General features: G+C 43.3%; 3 protein-coding genes across 10 annotated transcripts; all 3 read left to right on the top strand.

The window, feature by feature from the left end:
* The first annotated feature begins 3,882 nt into the window (after nt 1–3,882).
* On the top strand, nt 3,883–7,027 carry LOC125762932 (transcription initiation factor TFIID subunit 4-like). 4 transcript variants are annotated; one of them, XM_049425569.1, is made up of 2 exons: nt 3,883–4,175; nt 4,613–7,027. In XM_049425569.1, the coding sequence occupies exon 2, from the start codon at nt 5,275–5,277 to the stop codon at nt 6,625–6,627; it is 1,353 nt and encodes a 450-aa protein (XP_049281526.1). In that variant the 5' UTR covers nt 3,883–4,175; nt 4,613–5,274; the 3' UTR covers nt 6,628–7,027. The 4 variants fall into 4 exon arrangements, with proteins under 4 accessions (XP_049281526.1, XP_049281528.1, XP_049281525.1 ...); XM_049425571.1 differs by having other exon boundaries at nt 3,883–4,192; nt 4,620–7,027; XM_049425568.1 differs by having other exon boundaries at nt 3,883–4,192.
* Nucleotides 7,028–10,831: 3,804 nt separating this feature from the next.
* On the top strand, nt 10,832–14,194 carry LOC125766052 (nascent polypeptide-associated complex subunit alpha, muscle-specific form-like). Of its 2 annotated transcripts, none has more exons than XM_049431633.1 (2): nt 10,832–10,955; nt 11,037–14,194. In XM_049431633.1, the coding sequence occupies exon 2, from the start codon at nt 11,086–11,088 to the stop codon at nt 13,081–13,083; it is 1,998 nt and encodes a 665-aa protein (XP_049287590.1). In that variant the 5' UTR covers nt 10,832–10,955; nt 11,037–11,085; the 3' UTR covers nt 13,084–14,194. The 2 variants fall into 2 exon arrangements, with proteins under 2 accessions (XP_049287590.1, XP_049287589.1); XM_049431632.1 differs by having other exon boundaries at nt 11,032–14,194.
* A 2,015-nt stretch (nt 14,195–16,209) lies between these two features.
* LOC125775151 (uricase) lies at nt 16,210–21,024 on the top strand. Of its 4 annotated transcripts, none has more exons than XM_049445672.1 (4): nt 16,210–17,820; nt 19,560–19,825; nt 19,913–20,191; nt 20,300–21,024. In XM_049445672.1, the coding sequence occupies exons 2-4, from the start codon at nt 19,624–19,626 to the stop codon at nt 20,800–20,802; spliced, it is 984 nt and encodes a 327-aa protein (XP_049301629.1). In that variant the 5' UTR covers nt 16,210–17,820; nt 19,560–19,623; the 3' UTR covers nt 20,803–21,024. The 4 variants fall into 4 exon arrangements, with proteins under 4 accessions (XP_049301629.1, XP_049301628.1, XP_049301627.1 ...); XM_049445671.1 differs by having other exon boundaries at nt 19,557–19,825; XM_049445670.1 differs by having other exon boundaries at nt 16,210–17,999.
* Nucleotides 21,025–22,876: the final 1,852 nt, after the last annotated feature.

The raw sequence follows: 22,876 nt of genomic DNA, 5'->3' as shown, positions 1-22,876 counted from the left end.
CTCTAAGACACCTTCAAACGTGTGATTAACCAGCACAGCCGGTTCTTGTTTGATTTTCTGCAGGGACAAGCTTGCCAGCAGCACGAGAATGAAAGTGCAAGCGCTCAATGAACTGATGTGGTAGAAATCTTGATGTCGTTGCAAGGGCTCTAATAGTAGCGTGTACCGCATTAAACCTGTTTACCAGTAGGGCAAGCTTTCCTAGAATGCGATGATCGATAATTGATGCTCGGAGTGGAAGACTCATGCCGTGACTGTTGACTTGTCTTTATTTCCAAATCGAATGTAACTAGACGTGAGAAATGGGACAACTAGGTCAAGATTTTGTGTTGGAATTATTAGTTACCCACCAGAAGCAATCCCACGCATTATTCGTGGCGCATTAAAGCGACAAACAAGCGTTGATTTTTTTTTACAATTTTCTTGTCGTATTTCCCGGAGAACTTCGCCCGGAAGCATCTTCTCGTGCTAGCCAACACCGACGAGTGGCGAACCACACATGGCGCCAGTCTGTCTCCACCATTATTGATTATTATGGCAAGCTTCGCCATTTGGAACGTCGCCGAGCATGCCAAAAAGGCTTCTCCACAGCGCACGGCACAGACACATTCCAGCATCCGGGGACGCAGCATCAAGTGGTCTCGTGTCTGTGTCTCGCGCGCGTACGTGACTGTTTCCAGTTGACCAGTTGTAAAAAGGATGAAGTGTGTCCAGCTACTGTGGAGTGTTGCCTTTCTACTACTATACCAACTGTCCGAGAACCGTGGTTTGGTAGAATCGAAAGTACGTAATCGTGTGCAGAAATGGCAGCAACGGACCTGGCGTGCCCGGTTCGGTTCGGGCATGCGGAGAGATTGGAAATCGGCCTTTGAACCACCGAAAACGAGCCACCGGTCGCGTTATGGACTTTCCCCACGGGAGGAAGACTTTTTTACGCCGGATGAAGTGCCGAATGCTTACTCCAACTATCATTATCGGCGGATCGGGAACTCGAAAGGCTATACCAAGGGTCAGCGTGCAACGAAACTTTCTTCCGGTCGTTGGAAGAATCCTGAGGGGGGAAAGCATTCCGTGGCAAACCGTATCAAACGACACACACGGGGACACACGGAACCGTCCGAGGAGCTGAAGGATTATCTCGATCCGATAGATCTTATGCTGCTGGGTGATGATCCAAACAGTGAATTCATACCTCTTCAGCCCGAGTTTGGACAACAGTACAATATGGACACGGAAGAAAACTCACGCGAGATACCGAGTCCGGTCACCGTTGATCCCGCGCCCAATCTAGTCGGGAGCGATAAGAAATTGAAAGAATTTAAAATTGTCTTCCACCATCGGAACATCAATGGGGGTGGCATCGGAACGCGTGTTAGCTTAGGATTGCTCGCATGCCTAATTATCTCAACACTTGGCTTCAAACCGTCTGCTTACAGATGAACATTAAACAGCCATTCGGAAAGCCATCAAAATTATTTTTCTACCGTGCCATGATCAGTATACCACCACACGACACTAGTCATCGTAGCGCATCTTATCGCCCTGATAGGCATAACACAAATAATAAACCAACGTCACTTGTGACGAAGCGACCGTGCCGTCCTCACCAAAGAAGATTCGGTTTTCACGCAGTACCAATTAATCCGCCGTACGATGTGGAACCGTCAAAGTGTCCGATTGATGTGCTTTGCGGTACTGTGTTTGCTGTTGTCGTTTGAGGAAGGAATTGTGACCGCAGCACCCACTTCCGATTGTGGCACACCAACGACTAATGGCACGCATGGAGCAGGCGTGAAGAAAGCAAGCGTGCCGCAAGCAACTGTGGTCAGCAAACCTAATGTACCAGAAATAGATCCATTTCGATGGCTCGTTTCAAAATCGGGCTCTATTTTCAAGGGCTAGTGTAGTAAATAAAGTATGTGAATAATGTACCGGAACACTGAATAGTTTTTGTTTTATTGAATATAATTTTCAACTAGCTGAAGATAATGATTTATTTCGCAGTAATGTAAGTAACACTGATATAATTCTATCAAACATGCATCCGTTGTATTTGAAATTAAGTAAAAAACAATTTAATCAAATAACTAAAACTTGTAAAATAAAGGGGAAAATATTTATTTCATACCTACACAACGAACCCTGCATGTGTTATGCGCCTAAAGTATGCAACTCGCAGCACAGTAATGCAATCAAGCACTATGGGTAAATATCATAGCAAGAGAGGAAGTATACCAAAAAAATATATATTTTTTGTTCTAATTTCGCTGTTATGTTTTTAACAAATCTTAAGTCCTAAAAATGAAAGAATAATTTGTTAAAAAAAATCTCTTATATCGCCCAGGGATTTTTTTGCCATTTCTGTCCTGTTAATTATTAGTAATTCTGTTAAAGGAGTGTTGTGGTGGAGTATGTGTTATTGGAGCCGGTCTCTACACGACAGGATCGGGTATCAAATCCAATTCGAATCGTATACCCGTACGCAGGACTTTCTCTCTCGTTACGGATATTTGATAGTCAAAAAAAACCAAAAAGGATATGCCAACACCTCTTAAGGTTTTAATGCCAAAAAGTCTTCTTCTTTCTGTTAAATAAATTATTTTAAGAATATTCTAATGCATGAGCTAAAACGATGGCTTTGGTATAATTGAAATAAATGTTCATATTCCCCTTACACTGGCCGGTACACCTGGGAAATGATGTAATAAAACATCGATACTTTTTGTTACCGTTTTGTCTAGTAAAAACGATGCTTACAGACCAAAAAGAAAAGAAAAAAAAAGAAAACAAAAAAAAACTTCACGCTTTACTGCCTTAAAAACTATTCACACATGACGTAAGCCGCCATAAGTAGCTTCAGTTCACAGACTGCTTAGTTCGAAATACTATCATTACTCCCGCATTTGATTTGATGTAATCATTACAATGTACATTAATATCTTCCCTTTCCAACAGGCATTTGCGACACATTTAATAACTGTTTCCACCCCTCGGAATGTGTTGATAGCCTTTTTTTCAAAGTAACTCGAATGTTCTAACAAGAACCTCAAGATCCATTCTACAGTGATGGATTCATTTCCACCTAGGTAAGTGACGAACCTGTTCGGTTAGGATAGAGCGGAACAAGTTGTTAGCTTACCGTTGCTTGTGAATCGTTAAATGACAATTGCAAAAGCGCCACGGTGGAAAATTATATCCAGCTGGATAAATTACGATAATGGGTATGAAGCCACCGTCATCACATTAACCACCACCAGCATACGGAGATCTGGCATGTGCTAGAATAAAGTGTCCAGGGAAAGGTGTGGAAATCAGATGATGATTCACAGTGCTATTGATGGATTAGAATGGAATCAAACCTTTCAAGGTTAAGCAGCGATCTCGCATTCTCGTGTGAAGTGTATTGAAAAATAAACTTTCTTCACACTTAAAAAATAAGAAATTCCTTTAAAAATTTGTAGAATAAATTAAAAATAAATGAGGTTATGGAGTTTAAAATCTCACCATTTTAAATCAACATTTGCGACGTGTTAATGAACAATGGAATGTGCTTTGTTAATGTCCAAAACCAAATACCACCACACTAAAAGCCGGTTTATAGCATTTACCGCCTTATTTCGCAATCGCCACGCTTCATTCCTCTTTCGTGGCAAATGTCCTTCGAAGGACCTCCGTACGTGGCACACAAAGTAGCACCTGGTGCTTTCGAAGGTTCGGCCATAACAACGTAACCGGCAAACAACACGCACACTCACACAAATGGTACAAAAGGCATAAGAAAAGGAAAAAAAAATCCTGTTCCACCCATCCAAAACGGACCTCAACAAATAGGATCTCCTGAGGAATTCGCTGGTCCTAAGGCAGGATCGAAAAGGATGTTAGGCAGTGTTTCGTTCTCTTTCGTTCGTAAGCCTGGTTCCATCCCGGCGGGAAACGATTAACCTCACGGAATGCCCCTTTGCAGTGGTCGGGAGTTGGAATGTGTTGGTCTAATTAACCGGCCACTACTGGTTGCTAGCTGTTGATGGTGGTGGTGGTGATGGTGTGTACGGATAGCTAATGCCGGAGTGCGTCCGTTCGAGGCTCCATTACCGTTGCGGAAAGTAAAGGCACCACAATCATTCGAACGCGCTTTAAAGGTGAAGACCTTACCGAGCCGCACCGGACGAGTACAGGTGGCTTTCCCAAGCGGGTAAGATAACGCGCAAGATACAAGTAAATCCCTCTGTGCACTCGGGCCAGTGACAGTGAACATCATAAAATCTTGTTAAGCCATCGCGCTATCGCACAAAGCTGCCGTGTGCCGATTTTTCGAAGGCTAAACCGCGTTGTGTTCATCGACATTTGTACGATTTACGTACGCTAGAAGAGTTTGGCAGCACTTGTGACGAGATGTTTTTTTTTTTTTCATTTAACCATACACCCGAATGCAAATTTCGGGTTCGCAGAAAAACCGCTTCACGTGGATGGTTTCTCATCCACTCATTATCACCTGCCTGTGGAAGATCGTATTCAAAGTGCGGCGCAAAACACATACACAACACCGTGTGTCATTGTTTATTCGCCGCGTTTTCATGGCATTTTTTCTATTTGCTTTTTTATTTTTTTTTAGCAAACAGAGGGAACAGGCAATTCGTCAGGTAACACACCGATAACACCATCCAGTGCGGGCTAGCAAGCACAGCCACCGGATAACGGCGGACAGTTGAGAATAGGCGGTCCACCGGATGAGACCAACGAACGTCGTCGGCTGGCACAGCATCTCCACGGGATTGATCTTGTGACCGGGTGTCTATTTGTACGTGTGAATACCCGCCCAAGTGCAACTGTGTGTGTGTGTGTACAGCGCAAACGAGATAGATAAATTCGTAGCCGATCGGAAAAGCATCGCGAGTACGTGTGAATTACGCGTCATTGAAAGTTCAAAAAAGCTTGGACGGAGAGTAGGTCGCGGAAGTTTTTTTTTCCCCACTCCCGTACGGTATATTCCCGGGATTGTATGTAAATTTCACCAAACAAACTCCCACCCACCTAATTATTGTTCGATAGCAAAAGTGCGATCGTGTGATCGTGGTGCAAAAAAGACGCAGTACAAAGTCGAGACTCACTATTATTAGCGGTTAGCGCGGCGATAAAACTACAATCGCCATCCGTAGCCCACATTTACGTGTCCGATAAGCGTGTGTTTTCGTTGTCCGCGTTCGGACTTTTTTTTTGCTTTAATTCGGTTCGGTGCCTCTCGTTAGTGTGTTGTTCAACAAAACACCGATCGATATGTTGCTAGAGGCAATGCCGAACGTTGGAAGGCGGCGTCCACTTTCGCCTAAAAATACCCAGTTACTAGCTGTCTGTTTCTGTGTACTGCTTTCCCTACCGAATGCGGCCCTTGGCAGAAAGGTGGCGTTGTCGCGGGTGACGAAACCGACCGGACACCGTGGTTATGCGAATGCGGACATTGCCAAGCTGAGCTATTCGCCGAGCCACTCTGCACCGGCCGCAGCCCCGAAACCTGTTGCGCCCGTGTACTCTTCGGCGCCTCATCCTCAGTCTCCACCGGCAGCTCCTCACTTCCCACCAGCCGGAGGTGGTGCTGGTGGTGGTCAACCGTCGTACGGTTGGAATGTTCCTGGTGCGCATGGAGCCCCCGGAGCGGGTGCAGGCGTATATCCTGGAGCGGCAGCGGCTGGAGCTGCTGGTACGGGACTAGTCGCGAGCAATGTGTACCGTTCGCATGGTCATAATGCAACCGGTGGAGGTTTTGGTGGTGGTTTGGCTCATTCACCTCCGGGAGCCTATCCTTCCTATCCGGCCCAACCGGCTCAAGGATTCCCAGGAGCTCCGGTACAGCATCCGGGAGGTGGTTTCCCTGCACCCGCTTATCAACCTCAACCTGGTGGATACGTCCCGCAGCAACCGGGTGGATTCCCTCACCAACCATCGTACGTACCCGGTGGACATTACGATCAGGGTCAACCTCACTACCAGGGACATCCAGGACAGACGGTTGTACATCATTACGAGCAGCCCTCGAGTGGAGGTAGCGGCATTGGAACGGTGCTGGGCGCTGGTGCAGCTGGACTGGCCGCAGGTGTTGGTGGAGCGGCGCTTTACGACGCGTTGAAACCGAAAGAAAGCAAGGAAGAACCAGCGACTACTCCTGCTACTACAACGACCGTTGCTGCAGCTGCCCCGGCAGCTGGTGAGACACCCGCTCCTGCAGCCAGTGCTCCGTTAGCACCGATGCCAGTCAACCCTAACGGTGAGGCACCTCTAGCACCGTTGCCAACGGAAGCCACTCCGCTGGCAACTACTTCTCCAGCAGAGGGCGAAAGTACCACCACCACGAGCACCACCACCATCATTGGGAGCAGTTCATCGGAGAATCCGCTGGGTATGGCACCACTGGCACCGCTGCCCGATTCGTCTCCTGCCACTCCAGCCGACGCTACTCCGAATGTGTCCGGTTCGGATGTGGAGGTACGCCACTCAGCCCTCAACGTACAGCCAGATCTGTCCGCTTCGATGGCTGAACCGGCGAGCGGTGGTACTGCCGACACCGTGCGCCTCTCGTCCGCCATTTCGATGTTCGCCCTGTTGCCGCTCATCGTGAAGTATCTCCGCTTTTAGGTCCTAACCATTGCACCGCATCGGCAGCTGCTTCATGTACATATCGAATATCCTCTAGTATCGAAGCTTCTTGCTGAGTGGTGTATAGCGATCCAAATGGAGCGCAATTGCTGTGCCACTACTTTTTTGTAGTCTGTATCGGACGTATAACCGACCGGTACCCAGTAGCGGAAAAGGGCGGGTGGAGAGGGCCAAGGTACGGGTGGCATGGTTATTTGTGCCCGATTAAGTATTGTTTTGTTGTTGTATATGTTAGTAATGTAACGATTAGTTTGAAACTGCACAACGAAAGCTACGAACCGGCAGTATATGCGATCACTAATGTTCAATGTTTGAATTTTAACGACGATATATAATAAATAAGTTAAACAAAAAAAATACAACTGTTAACGCCTCTGTACCTCTGTAGCTACACATTACCTTATTTGAGAAAACGGGGAAGTACATCTTTGGTACAAGTACAACTTTGGCGAAAAAGCATGTTCAACGTGTAAAGTATTATTTATACGAAATAGAAACAAGGAACAGAGTGGTGCGTATGCATTGTAGTAACATTTTTCACGTTTCTTATATAAAAACAAACAAAACAACATCGATTACATCGACTACCTGGTTTCACATTCCATCGAAATCTAAGCATTATCAAACGCACTACACGGCTAGTAGGTCGAATTCCTTCAGTCAGGGTTCGTCAAGTTTTGTGGAAGTTAATTAATGATAACATTTTATAGTATTTCTAATGGAGCGATACCTTTAACCATGTTATGACTATTAGAAAAGCAGAAGTTCAATTTGTATATCTTCTGTATTTTTTGTATATCTTCTGAATTTCAATCGCACAAACAGTCTATACAGTTTGTGAACAGTTGCATCGAAAATATCTTCAATATTATTACTCTCTTTCTCGTTATCTTCCTTTATTTTAGTTAAAAACCCTACTAATGATCTCATAGACATTTTAAAAATTTACACAGGGTAGTTTAGTATAGTAGACCAGTGCTCTCCAACCTTTTTAGTACCGCGGACCACTTTTTGTTCGACGTAAGTATGTATATGTAAGTAAGTATGTATGTATATCGTTGTTAAGGCGATTTTTGAAATAAAACATTAGTAAAAATTATAATTGTCCACAATCTAACACATCGAGGAGCTTAGAATGATTTCGTCACGTAAAAACGCTTGAAATGGTAAACAAAAAGTGTTAAAATAATCGGTCCAACGATCGAAAATTTCTTCCGCGGACCACTTCTACTTAGGCCACGGACCACAAGTGGTCCGCGGACCATAGGTTGGGGACCACTGTAGTAGACGACACACCGAAGTAAGTGATCATGAGATCGCCGCACAATATAAACTATTTTTGTTTCTATAGGAATTTGATAGCACCCTTTTTTCACAAAGGACATAGTCAGCTTGAAGTTTCCGACATTATCTTAACTAATATTGTATTCCATGACTTAATTATCTCCATTCTTGGTTAAAATCTTTATGAACTCTCACAAATATTGTAAACATTTTATAGTTCGTTTCAGAGCAGAACCAGACGAAAGATAATCTTCTTCTTGCTCGGTTAGAACGGCCTGGCCGTATCAAGACTTCTTTTACCACGTAGCAGGATTAGTCAGTCCGTGCTACGGGGAGACGTTCCGGATGAGATTTGAACCCCAGTTCTGCCGTGTGGGCCGGCGCCGTTTATCAAATACCCAACCGGGCCGCCCCAAAACGACAGATAATCAATTAGAAAGAAAAAATATCGTACTACTGAAACGTAATACTAAAACCCATAGTGCCAGTACTAACCCTGCGTAACGCATTCCTTTCTGCTTGTTGTAGTTTTTTGCACAGCCACTTTTCATTGTTTTCCCGTACGCATTTTCTCCGTTTCCCAAAGGGCACACATAACGACAAAACCAATCGGCGAGTGAATAACTGAACGTACTTCAGCGAACGTTTTAGCTAACCAACTGGTGGATTTTGATCGATTGTCCAGTGGATGACGTTATCAAGCGGACACTGGTGTAGTCCGACATTTGTTTATTGCACAATCACAATACCGCCTGTGCGAAAGAACTAGTCAACCGTCCATTCCTCCCTACTGGTGGAACTTTTCATTCGCATGGATATGGTAATAGCCTCGGAACACAACGCATTAGATGATCAAACAATCGGTCAGGCGGAATGATGCACTAATATAGCAAAGCACCAACCAGTAGGGGAGATCATCGTGTTCCGTCAATCATTCCGTTGCTGCTGGTTTTATTTTTTACACACATATTTACCCAGCGACCATGTAATGTGTTATCAAGTAAAGAAAAATGATTGCCAACAATACAATTATTTAAAAAATAACCACATCAACCACATCACGGCCGACCGTCTCGCAAGGTTCCAATTTTCCACGAGAACAATCAGAAAATCTTTACGCGATACGATCATAAATGTAGCAATAGGAAAGTACATTCTTTTGATTTATTGCTGATCGGTTGAGAAAGGTGAGCGAATGCTAATGATTGTAAGTGTGTTCGCGAAACAAACGATTCGTTTGGCGCGAAACACGTGCCAACATGTGGGCGCTTTGAAATGGTTCTAAGCAACCATCATCAGCAGCAAGGGTTCGGCTACTTGGATCATAAACCACCGGTAGCAACCACGTTAACACGCAACAAAACGATTACTCTTGAAATTGGATCGAATTTTCTTGGGTGTGTTTTACTGTGGACCACTAGGTGCGTGTATTATCGTTGTTTCCGATTCGCGATAGACCAATCCTTCGTTGGGGTCAATGTTGAAATTGGGGTAAATTACAACCCACATCGATTGTATCGACCCTAGATGGTGTGGAAGGTTCACTCAACCGCCTCGTTGTCTAGCATATTACATCGTAAAGCCAGCGATAGCTAAAAATAACAAAAGCTCTCCAAAGACGACGAATTTCCATCAGTGACGTCTACAACACTAAGTAAGCTTTCGGCATATTGTGAAATAGATCTGTTTCAAGATTATAACTCACCTTTACTACGCTGCTATGAAAGATGACGAATTGAGCAGGAAAAATTCATCATTGGATTTCAGTTATCCAAATCCTTCAATATGTAAGCGATCTAGCGAAAGTGGTAACAACTTTTTACAACACATTCTAGGATGGGCACTGGTTATCAAACTCCTACAACCTTCCTGATAATGATCGTTCCTGGTATAAACCAAGTTACTTCACGTGCTGTTCGCCGCGCAGCCTACTAGCTGTTGATCGTTATTGAACCCATTTTTACGTCACAAAGCTTCATCTGTATTCGTGGAACAAGGGCAGTATACTGCGCGGTTGAATCATTCGATTCATGGCTATGAATCATAGCAGAAATAACAAAACAAAAACCGTCATGTAGCTCTGACGTCACCGTTACGTGCTTTTAGGACAATGCTAGGTGTATGCGGGCCAACGCGATCGCGTTCCATTACATTACCGGTACAATATTGGACCTAAGCCACCTAAGCACATTACGAATATGGAAATGTTTTCACGAAGTTACCTTCAACGTAAACACGGCTTCCGGGCGGGGAGGTTATCGATCGCTCGAGTCGGGAATCCCCCCCAGTAAACTTATCACGTCCGTCCTTGAGCCATTATAGTGAAGTACGAAGTATTTAAAATAGTCAAAGATCCAGTAATTAGTAATTTTTAGTCAACATTTGTTTTGATAATTTATCACACAATAATTTCTCGTTGGTGATCTGGTCAAATTGATTGATATTCCTTTTTTTTGCAATGTTATTATTTTTTTTTTTGTGCAAAATAAAGTCTTTTTTGAACGATTGAATTGTTCTAAATTAGATTAAATTCGCTTTTTTTTGTTAATTACATGTGATGAGACTCTACTGTACGGAAATTCGCGAGCAACAGTGTGGTACATAAACGCTTATGAAATTTTTGATTGAAGTATCACTACGATGAGAAAGCATCATAATAATTGCTTTGTTTTCACGTATTAATTAGATTTAAGTTTTTTTTATTGAATTACCAATACAAGTAAAGAATAAAAATTGGTTGTTCAACTGAAATTTTCAACTCTTCACCTTCTGTTTTCGCATTTCGTTCCATTCCGCAAAACTCGCGTCAATAGGTGTTTATGAGTAAGCTCACGCACACTACTCGACGCTAATGGAATCTGGCACGCACACATTCCAAGGACGGTAATCGATTTCACACAGAGCCAAACACTCGAGTTTTATTTGCTTTGCGAAGTCGGACGGAGCGTGCTGTGGAATTTTTCGTCTGCTGTGGAAAACGAACATTTTCAGTGGAAAAACGACAGACAACTGGTGCCAAAAAAGTACGTGCGTGTGTGTGTTTGTGCGTTAAGTGTTTCTTTTAAAATTCTGAGACGAGATAATTTTTTAATATCGCAGCGCAGAAACGCCACAGCGAAGGTCAAACCTTCTAGACGCGGGTGAGCGGAAAGTATGCAAAGTACGCGCGTGAAGGAGAAAGTGCATCCGAGGATGGTGCGTAGTGGATGTTACGAAAATAGGCAGCTAAAAGCGATTGCCTTCTGTACGCTGTTGGCCGTCTCTACCTTCCTGCCGATGACCGAGGCGTTGAAGTTTAAAAGTCGCGGCAAAACTTCATCATCTTCATCGTCATCGTCGGGTAGGGTTTCGAAGCCCAGCACGTCGTCCTCGTCCTCGTCCAGCTATAGCAATCCGGGCAGCTTGAGCTACAGTAATTACCAGGCAAAACCAGCCCCGAAACCGTCGGCTCCAGTCGATACGTCGAACCAGCGCAATATCGGATGGAATGTAAACAGCCAGGCGAAGCCCGCGGGTTCTGTGGCACAGCCAGCGGTTAACAAGCCACCACCGTATCCGGTACAGTCGAGTGCTGCGAAACCTCCGTACCCGGTACAGTCGAGTGTGGCGAAGCCTCCCTATCCGGTTCAGCAACAGAGTGCTCCCGTACAGTCGAGTGCTGCGAAACCGTTGTATCCAGTGCAGGCGACACATAATACGCATCAGACGCACGCGGGAGCTCCTCCGCCACCGTACTCGCAGGGACCACCACCACCGTACTCGGCCGCTAACAATCCGAACTTGAATTCGCGCTTCAACGAAGCGCCACCAATGTATAACCCTGGAAACCAAGGTTTTCGACCGGGCCAGCCAGGTTTCGGGCAGCCGGGATCGTTTGGACAGCCAGCGTACGGACAGCCAGCCGCAGCGGGTGGCTTTGGACAACCGGGAGGATTCGGACAACCAATGGGAGGCTATGGACAACCAATGGGAGGTTTCGGAGGTGGTGGTTATCATCCACCGGCGGGTGGATTCGCTGCACCCCACGGCACTTTCCAGGGTGGTGGTTATGCACCTCCGGTAAACTATGCTCCTGCGCCTTCGTTCCCTATTGCGGCTATTCCGGTCGGTGCGTACAAACCTCAAAGCTCCGGTATTGGTATTGGTGGCATTGCAGCTGGTGTTGGCACGGGTCTGGTAGCAGGAGCGGCTGGATCCGCCCTTTACCATGCCCTTCGTCCGGAGGATCGTGCACGGTACAGTGAGAGAGGTGGTGTAACGATCATTAATAACATACCAGCTCAGCCTGCTGCTGCTGCTGCCGCCCCTGCCGCTGCTCCTGCTGCGGCGGAAGGAGTCGTTTCTGCGGCTGCCGCTCCTGTTCCTGTCGCTGCAGCTCCAGCTGCTGCACCAGCACCAGCCGCTGCTCCGTCTCCAGATGCTGCAATGGTACCGCAGGTTCCACCAGTAGCTGGTATGCCGCCAGTTCTACCAGCAGCTGCTGGTCCCGATGGTCAAGCATCCGTACCGCTCGCTCCAATGCCCAATACAACTGATAGCGTCAATGCGGAGGCTTCACCAGCACCAGGTGTTCCCGATGCTCCGGTCATTCTAAATCAAAATGCCACTACCACGGAAGCCGAACAGCAGCAGCAACCAGCGAACGGAACCGACACGATCACTCCACTGGCGCAGGCACCGGTTGAAATGGGCCCCGTTGAAACGACCACCGTCAATCCGAACGCTAAGCAATATATTCCACCACCCGGTCAGTATTATCCGGCCACCGGTCAGTATGTACCACCGGGCGAGTATGATCCGGCCACGGGAATCTTTACCCCAGGACGATACATCCCCGACACGAGCATCTTCCAGTCCGGTCTGTACGATCCACTGACACAGATGTTCACTCCGGGACGCTTCGAAACCGATGGACAGTTTATTCCGGATCCTAATCATCCGGCGGTGTCGTTGGCACCGAATGGTGGTACCGCTGAACAGCCTGTTACACCTGTGGTCGCTCCAGTTGCATCACAACCGGAACCAGTTACACCGGCCATTGCATCACAACTGAAAACTACAAGCGGCGCTAGCATGAAGACAGTTTCGCTGCTAACGGCACTTGGAGCATTGATCGTGTCGGAAAGCTTCCGCCAGATCGTACGCTTTTAGGCAGCCTGATTAGAAAAGTGCAAACTTTTTAACTTCTTTCCTTATTTCTAGTCGCTGAGATTGGGGCCGAAATCGGGAAACAAACAAGAACAAAATGGTTAACATAATTTCATAACGTCAAGTATATAAGGCATTTTCAGGAACAGAATTAGCCTTTGATCAAATTGCTTGGGAGCAAAGCAAAACCTATTATTGTACGATGAGTAGCGAACGAGTATTACAGAAATCTCAGTTAAAATGGCAACTCTTCACATGCGCGATAAAAATACAGAACCGGTTTAGGTTTACAAGAGAAGAACAGTAAACAGCCTTATTAGGTATTCATTTGACGAAGGTCAAAGATGCTTTCTTGCTCTTACGAAAAAGATACGATTCCAAACGGAACATTTATACAGGCTCGCGAAAGATACAGATGTGAGTTGATATCCGATTGTAAAGAGATAAGCACCTTTCGAAAGGAGATTTTTTTCCAATTTCGATTTGCGATCACTTTACGATTGGAAAATCTTCCCCTAAACAACTCCGAACAATCTCAAAGGTTGTTCTTTTTCTTACAGAAACGCTTTTAATATGTGATTTGACAGACTAGAACAGCAATTAGCCAGTTTTGTAACAGATTTTACCTTCATTGGATGTGTTTTGCATAAAATACTCGTTTTTGTCTCGAATGACCACTATAAAGAAAATGAATCCTTCAATATACACGATCGTTAGAGATCAGGCACATCTTGAAGAATGCGCATTTATACATCACCTGTAAGCTAGATATCTGGTAGGATCCCGAAACCCTCTGTTTCACAATACCAACCCAATGGCTCTCTAATACTTTCTCATGCCCTCTACGTTTTACAGTGATACACGCAACTTGTCGATGAGAATTCAATGATATTGTTAGTTTTAAATGTAATTCTAAACATTATACACTCGAGGAGCTTCTAATGCTGTTGGAACCATAATTACCCTACCGAGTGGAGTAACACTAACCTAACCTACCTGCTATATATTTGCCTCGGAAAACGCCGTGTCTTAGCAAAGTTATACACCATGGTAGATTGTAAGCAGATTGTATTTACGTCTATTCGTAACATTATTACACGATTGTATCAACAGACTTCACTTCGCTCTCTCTCTCGCCTTTTCGTCCATATTTTCTACAATCAGAATGTTTACAACTAACTTTGAACAATCTAATGTCGAAGTCCTCGACAATCAATACCAATGCCAACATTTTTGTCCGTAGAATAGCTCAGACATATACACTATAAATCAGGTATGATGTAGTGAGATGTTTTTTGTAAACATCATTAACAACACTGCATTACAGGGTTTATCAGGTCAATATGGCATCTGAAAGGCATAGTTCGCCGGCCAGAACATGTATTTCGTTTCCTGTCAAGTATTTCATTTGTCTCAACATGAAAATCCTGTTGCCCAATATGATTTTAGAGATTATTGCTTTAGCTTTTTCACCGGGGTTGTTGCCTGCTCCTGCTCGTTATTTGTACCATATTTTCTAATTTATTTTTCATGCTTTTTTATGGTATTTTTAAATAAAATCATATCATTTAATAAAGGGGGAGGGCACAGCTTTACGCTGTTGTGCCATTTGAAGCAGAATTTGTTAGATTCATTAAATTATGAGAAGTTTTATCACGAACATTTCGAAAACATGCATGTGTATGTGTAGCATGTGTCAAACCGAATCCGAGCAAAATATAAACAAAAAAAATTTAGCATGGTACTTTTTATTCCAGCAATTATATATTTCGAATAGATGAACGGAGGAAATATAATTGCATTGCAAAAAATAGTTTATTAGTTCTTTTACACTCCGTACACAATATTAAACCGTTTTATTGCATTCTACGCTATTACGGGATTTTTAAACCTGGCACTCATATGCTTTCGAAATGTTCGTGATAAACCTCCTCATAATTTAATGAATCTAACAAATTTTGCTCCAAATGGCACAACAGCGTAACGCTGTGCCCTCACCCTTTATTAAATGATATGATTTTATTAAAAAAAACTATAAAAAAGCATGAAAAATAAATTAGAAAATATGGTACAAATAACGAGCAGGAGCAGGCAACAACCCCAGTGAAAAAGCTAAAGCAATAATCTCTAAAATCATATTGGGCAACAGGATTTTCATGTTGAGGCAAATGAAATACTTGACAGGAAACGAAATACATGTTCTGGCCGGCGAACTATGCCTTTCAGATGCCATATTGACCTGATAAACCCTGTAAAGTGCAACGCTTCCAGTCGCCTTTCATCCCAGAGCATTGAGACAAGCCAGCAAGCAGACAGCTAACCATGTACGTTATTTTTGTAAATTTTTATATTGGGCAAATGTTTTACGGGTTTATGGGGAAACGCGTTCAGAGGAAGGAAATGCTTCTAAAGCAACAGGAGAAATTGAATTTCGATATGAATAGCTATTGATTTAGGCTTCAACCCTGTTTACCATGAGAAACTGCAAAAATAAAATTTAAATTGGTCAACGTTAATGTGTGTGTTTTTGTTTGATTTTGACTGTGGTTATATCACCTTTGGAAGCAGATTATGATCTATCTTTTATTTACACTTTACCATTGTATGATATGTTTGGTGAAGTGTTTCTTGTGTTGTTACGTATTTAATAAAAACTGTATGATATGTAACGTTGTATTCTATTGTCAACATTATACGCACGGAATCATTAGAAATATTATTCGTTCCTACAATTGCACCTAAGTATGTTTATTAAGTTTTTCAATAATTCTAGGCCAAATAAGTGCACGAAACAATCAATATAAAAGCATGTTATTTTCTCGCTGTATTTTAAATTTGGATTGACCATTGTTCGCCCCATGTAACGCTGGTAAAAAGGCTGCGTACTGATATATGATTGGCTGCGTCAGTTTTGAATGTAACGCTTCAAAGCGTCCGTTATTTGATTTGAAATTTCAAACCAGGAGTTTGTATTTCTTTCAACTACAATCTTTATCATGTGGTAGTTCAAACACATGAAAATTGAAGAAAATAACAAATATTATTCAATTTGCCTATAATTGATGTTTTGTCTCTTAACTTAAATCAACAGTTTTAAAATTGGCATTGTCCAGTACAATAATAAGTAGAAATAACCAGACAATTTCATATCAATTCAAATAATGATATTCAACAATGTACATAATATCTCCTAACAAAGTTCATGATCCTGTTATTAAATCGTCCTCTATTCAATCTATAAACCATCGCGTCAATGAAATCTATTTGCTAAACATCTGTTAAGGACATGCAGCATGCAACTGCACCAGACGCCAGTTCTAGGAAACAGAAATGACGGGCTTAAATCGTCCTCAACCGGTACTGAAGATTGTACACGCTTGAACAACATTTTGTTTTGACTAAAACCGAATCCGACGCAAACTCGTGCCTCAAATCCCCTGCGAAGCAATCGCGCAAACCGGCTCAATTCTCGGAACCTCCCAACATGATGGGCTTGATAAGCTGCACAATCTTGCAATCTGTAAACGGAAGATTTCGTAACTATCGGCAACAGTTGCTAAACATATGGTGAAAAATTGAGAAAAAAAAATTGATTAAGTGGTACGTTCCAACTGATCCGGGTATTGCAATGCGTTAAATTGTTTACTAAACATGCAGCAAAGAGTGAATCTTGTTATGCGGCTAGTTCACGTGAGGACATAGTAAATTAATGCAAACGGTTTGTTCCACCTAGAACGACAAGTTTATCGATACAACGAACGTGATCAGTGATCGTGTAATTAGTACAACCGGCAGTAAACAACAAAGTGTTTAGTGTTGTTCTACGCATGAATCATTTTTGGGGAAAAAATCTCACTACTGCAGTCGTCAACAGATGGTTACTTTACATACACAACCCATGGACCCAAATTTGTGTAGCTCTGTCCTTCCTTATCAGTACTCTGTTTACCACATCTTGACGGACGGCATTAAGACCCTGAATCATTATTTGGTTCGATGGCTTCTACGCAGCTAAAACAAACGAGCAAACTGCAATTCCAGTCGGGAATTGTACGGCGTATGATCAGAAGGACGAACACAATGGCCGAAGGACTGGGTGCAACAGGTAGCAGCATGCATGATCCCTTATACAATCGCTCGACAGCAAATTGATACACATCACCTAATAATAGTATCCCAATAAAGTAGTTGACATCTGAAGTCTATCATCAATCAATTCAGCCACTCAGGTATTGTCCTCGCAAAGAAGAAACAGAACCAAAACAAAAAAAAAATGTGCATTACAAACAATGTGTCCCTCGCTGCTGTTAATGCAACACGACCGAGAGGCTGTATTTACCAGTATTTGCCCTCTTTTTATTGCAGCTGGATGGTAAGACAACGTCCAACAAGCGGTACACGTTACCGAGGCTCGAGACGATGACGATAATGCTTCGGCCCAGACAGTGTTCGATTAGAAAACAATCCGAAACGAAACGGGCCGACCTGATAATGGAAAATTCGAACCATTTGTGGAACGTAGCGGTGTTGGCAAGTGGTGGCAATACTATGTGGAGGACAACGGCAAGGCAATACACGACTATACAGCACACCGAAGCGAATGGTGTAGAATGCGTAGAATGAAAAGTTACTACGACGACGATCTCGGCCGGTTGAGATTGGGATGATCGTTGGCCTGGAGGAGAAAAATCTTCGCGGTTCTCGCTACCGTGCACCATTTAAGCGGTGGCAGTGGTCAAGGTAAGACGCGTCCATATTGCAGTGTTTTGCTGCTCTGTTTCGGAAGGTGACTTCGTGTGCCTCAGCGTGTCGTGTGAGTTACGTGTTTGCAAATCAGGTGTTTTGGGGCGAGTTTTGTTTTTGTGAATAAATTTTGAAACAATAAGGCAGTGTGCAACATATATCGAGAAACGAGAACAGTAAGTGTTTATAATCGAAATTAGATTAGTTAAGGTCCCGTGAGTTAAAGTGTTCTAATAAGAAAATTGAAAAGTGATCCTAAAGTGAAGTTATAATAATCGGAATGTACTTATCTTGTTCCGAATTTTTCTAGTTTTGTAAACGAAATTCATACGAAGTTTGGAAGCATAATGTGACACTCAATTTTAGTTCCTGATCGTTTTATAACCCTTTTACCCTCCTAATCATCCGGCATGGTTCTCTCAGTAACACGTCATCGTTATCACGCTGTTTGTGAGTTCTCATTATATACGCGGTTCTTAGTCTTGAGCTTGTCTCTCAGCACTTGCCAACGTGCGTTGGGTGATAGATTATTGTTTTCGGTACTGGTTTTTGGCCAGATAACCTTTCCCACCAGACCTGCCTTATTAAGTTTGGTACGTGCAGTACGACACGTTTGCGTCGTCGAACCTTCACGCATCGGCCGAAAAACAAGGTCTATTGTTTCATTAAAAGAATTGAACTTTATGTTTGACTTTCTACCCCCTGGAAGATCATTTGTCTCTGTGTGTGACACCTGTGTACTTGTGTGTTCTTCGGTGTGGTCTTTTTTTTCCCCCGGGTGATGGTTCGAAGCAACTCATCAAACGCTTGATTAGATAATCCAAAGTGTAAATGATTCGTAACGGTTACAGCATGCGAACATATCAAGCAGAAACCCGCTTATCAGTCAGTGGGTAGTTGTCTTTTTTTGTTGCCAATTTTTGTACAACTTTGAGGACAAATGGGCATGTCGAATGGGTCACCGGTTTAAGATTAAGCCGCTGTTTGGTTGACACAAAAATGACTGCGCTAGTTATGAAAAGCCACCACACTGCAACAATTTCTTGAAGTCGATGATAAGCGCAAAGAAAAGTGCCGCGAGGCGTATGTACTGTCACGCCGTGACCTCTCTAGCATTGTGGTGCAAGCGTTGCTTTCGCAGACGACGTCATCAAGATCCCGTCAGCTGTCAATCAGTGTGGCTCGGATGCTTTAAACCGGTTCACACCAAAAAACCGCTAACAACCGAACGAAGGGTTCGGTGCGCTGGTGAACACTTTCTTATCATGGCGATCAGGCGAATGGTAAAGAACATCTATAGACATCGGTGGTAGCGAATAATAGTAACACTTTTGCAAACAAACAGCATCCCCGAACCGGTTTTTTAATGCGATGAACTTGCTCGCTGAACGGTAACGGAGATTTACTCGGACACAATGGAGAATTCCATCCCGTACTATCTACCGGGCCTTCTTCTTCTCACAATGACCACGGGAATGATTCATGTAATTTAATGGAAATTGAAAGAAGAGACGAAAGAAAGATTATGGAGAAAGGTTTTACTAGACACAAATGAACTGGAAAACAAGCGCGAACACCACTTTCGGGTTGGATGGTTGGCGCCCCGTTACAAGCTAGGTCATTTCGTCATCTTTTCACACACAGTTCTCTCAGCCCTCCCGGACTTCACAGTAATTGTTACATGCACAGTCAATTATTAACCTACTTTTCGCTGCATCTTTCTTGCCCATCAGCAGACAAACAAACCTGAGGTCTTCTGCGACTGGGAAGCGAACTGGGAAGTACGCCTAATCTGTCAAGATGATGTCCAGAAAGCTTATCGATGAAAGCCGCGAAGGTTACCTGGACAACGAGAATTCACCGTACCTGATTAGCAACTACGGATATGGCAAGGACAGCGTCAAGGTGATGCACGTGGTGCGCAATGGGCTGGTGCACACGATAAAGGAGTTTGAGGTTGGAACGAAGCTAAAGCTACGCAGCCAAAAGGACTATCTCGAGGGTAGGTGTCTGACTTCTGATTGACTTTTGAACGAAAAGGAAAATCTCCGACACGATGCTGATAGAATTATGCGTTCGTTTCCATTAGGCGATAATAGTGACATTGTCGCGACGGATTCGCAAAAAAACACCGTCTACCTGTTGGCCCGCAAGCACGGTCTTAAGTCGCCGGAAGAGTTCGGCATACTGCTGTGCCATCACTTCCTGAGCAAGTACGCACACGTCGAGGAAGTGTCGATACACATCGAGGAGTACCCGTGGTCTCGGATGGGGTTTGGTACCGGTCCGTACAAGGATCTGCATAATCACGCTTTCGTCTTCACACCGACCGCCATCCGGTATACGGACGTCACGCAGAAGCGCACCGGTAAGCGAGAACATAATTCAATTTCCCGCCCTATAGCACAAGACACTATGGCACTAATGTTTGGGGGGTTTGGGGTGATTTTTTGTACTCCCTCTCTTTTATGGTCAGAAATCAAACCGACTGTCATCAGTGGGCTGACGGATTTGCGCGTCCTCAAGACAACACAGTCGGCGTTTGTGAACTTTGTTAACGATGAGTACCGGTCCTTGCCGGATCAGCATGACCGCATCTTCAGCACGGTGGTCCGCTCGTCCTGGCAGTACTCCACCGTCACTGGGGTGGACTTTGATTACTGCTGGAACAAGGTGAAGCAGTGCATTCTGAACAACTTTGCCGGCGAAACGGAGAAGGGCATCTTTTCGCCGAGTGTACAAAACACACTGTACCTGGCGGAGAAGCAAGTGCTGGAGACGATCCCGGAGATATCGTCGATCGACATGACGATGCCCAACAAACATTACTTCACGTTTGACTTTAGCAAATTCCCGAAGGTGGTGAACGAGGTCGAGCTGAAGGAGGAAACGGTGTACGTACCGGTGGATAAGCCTGCGGGCATCATCTACGCTCAGCTCGATCGGAAATCGGATCAGTATGTGAAGAGTAAACTATGATGCGAGTTCTATGACGGGGCGGTTTCTTTTTTTCTTAAACTGTTTGTTTCAAGTTAAGGCGTGTCTAAAGTAAAGCTAGCTTTTAAGTGAAGACGGTATTCAACCGTCTTCGGTAGGATTTGTTTTGTACGTTCACCGACTGAGATGTGTCCAACGCTTATTACTTATCTGTATCTGCAGACAGAAAAACGCGTCGGAAATATAGCAAAGTCAAATAATTAATTACTTACGATTTAATTGCTGCTGTATGTTGCATGCTGGAAAGAAACGAAAGAAACAATTTGTTTGATTAATAAATCGATTAATCAATGCACTGACTGTTATGAATTTATTTTTTTCGAAATTTTATTTATGCCCACACTCAGGCATTGGGCGTAGGTAGCATGGTAGATCAACTACTAAATTTAAATTAAATGAATTTAATTAAGTAAATGATGCGATGAAGTCATTCATTAAAATTTATTTTAAATTTTACAATATTAAAATATGTTTCATCCAGTGATAGATAAAACCCCTTGGAGGTCCTTTTCGGAATAGCTAATGGGGGACCCATTAGACTGCACAAAACTGCTGACCTCGAGGAGAGAGAAATAATTTACTCTATTTGTTAATAAATTATTTAATTATTTATTATTTAATTTATTTACGATAATTTGCATGGCCGTAGAAAGTTATAAACTCATGGCTGCCAGACACTGTCCAATCAATAGTTCTTCAATCCTTATTTCCGATATTTCTGATTGAATATGTTTTACTTACCCAGGTAAACGATAGTTGGTACGCAGGACACTAAACTTTCATATACCAAAGGAAAGCAAAACTGCTTCTTTGCGGGCCCTTTGCTTTAATACACTGGCATTTTTTTTATTCCCACATACACCATTTTATTGCCTTTTGACACATTTAAAACATTATCAAATTTTCACTCCACTATCACTTTTTTAGCACTTTTTATGTCACTTTTTTTCGCCAGAAAACAATGTGCTCTAAAGCACATACACACTTTAATGCGCCTAGGCACATTTAAAACACTACACTCGCCTATAATGGCCATATTTTTAATAAACAAACTCACATTATAAGTAATAAGCTCATTGAGAAATACAAATCACTTTATTTTTTTCCCTAAAAAACAACTTGAAACAACCTTATTCTGTGCACAAAGGATAGAAACCGCTTTCCACAACCGTACCGTACCTTTGTACCGATTTTTTGTATTGATTCCAAATTGGATAAACTAGCCGAAGTTAACACGGAAGCTAACACCACACGTTTATGGCATGGTTTTATGTTAAACCTCATTGCCAAAATACACTGCACAACACAGATACAAAGCTAGTACACGCACTGAGTGTATATTTCCTTACACTCACACACGTACCTGATTCGGGTTGATCACAACGATAACTTTAACGTTGGAGTAAGAACGAAAGAACGTACATTGCCGGCACAGAGAAGCACAAAATGGAACCAATCTTGCCTAACCCCGATCAACACAATACCGATTACATCCGAACGCGCACTGATGACCTATGAAATGTCAAAATAGTTAATACGGAGACAAAGGCACTAACTAAAACCGACGCTGGCAACATTTTTTACCCGTGCAAAACAAATCTTCGCTGTTGCACATCAACAAAAGAATTGTTATTCCTAATAACATTCTTTGAATGGGATAACATCCTTACTTCTTGTGAACATCACTTTTTGTGATCAATATCACAACACTTGTGAACAATATCGAACGCATTTTTTTTCATAACCGTAATGTATCACTGCCCGATCGCTACTGTATCACAATTTCTCCTTGTCTCATTATCATTAGCTCTTCTGCTTCGTTATCATGGCACACCTACACAACTATAATTGGCGAAGCGGCTGTCACGCAACTTCTCTCATTCTTTCGCACACTCTTCGCCGCTCGTTGTGAGAAGAATGAAAAAAGGCGTGCAGAAAAAAAAACAATTCAACATAAACTCTTCTGTCCTTTCGATGCAATCAGTGCTTACATTTATGGCATGGAAAATGTACGCATATAAACACATTTTAATATTATAAAATACTATTGCCGTGA

This window comes from Anopheles funestus, chromosome 2RL (assembly GCF_943734845.2).
Source record: "Anopheles funestus chromosome 2RL, idAnoFuneDA-416_04, whole genome shotgun sequence".
Classification (NCBI taxonomy): Eukaryota; Metazoa; Arthropoda; class Insecta; order Diptera; family Culicidae; genus Anopheles; species Anopheles funestus.
This window is presented reverse-complemented; position numbering and strand designations above follow the sequence as displayed.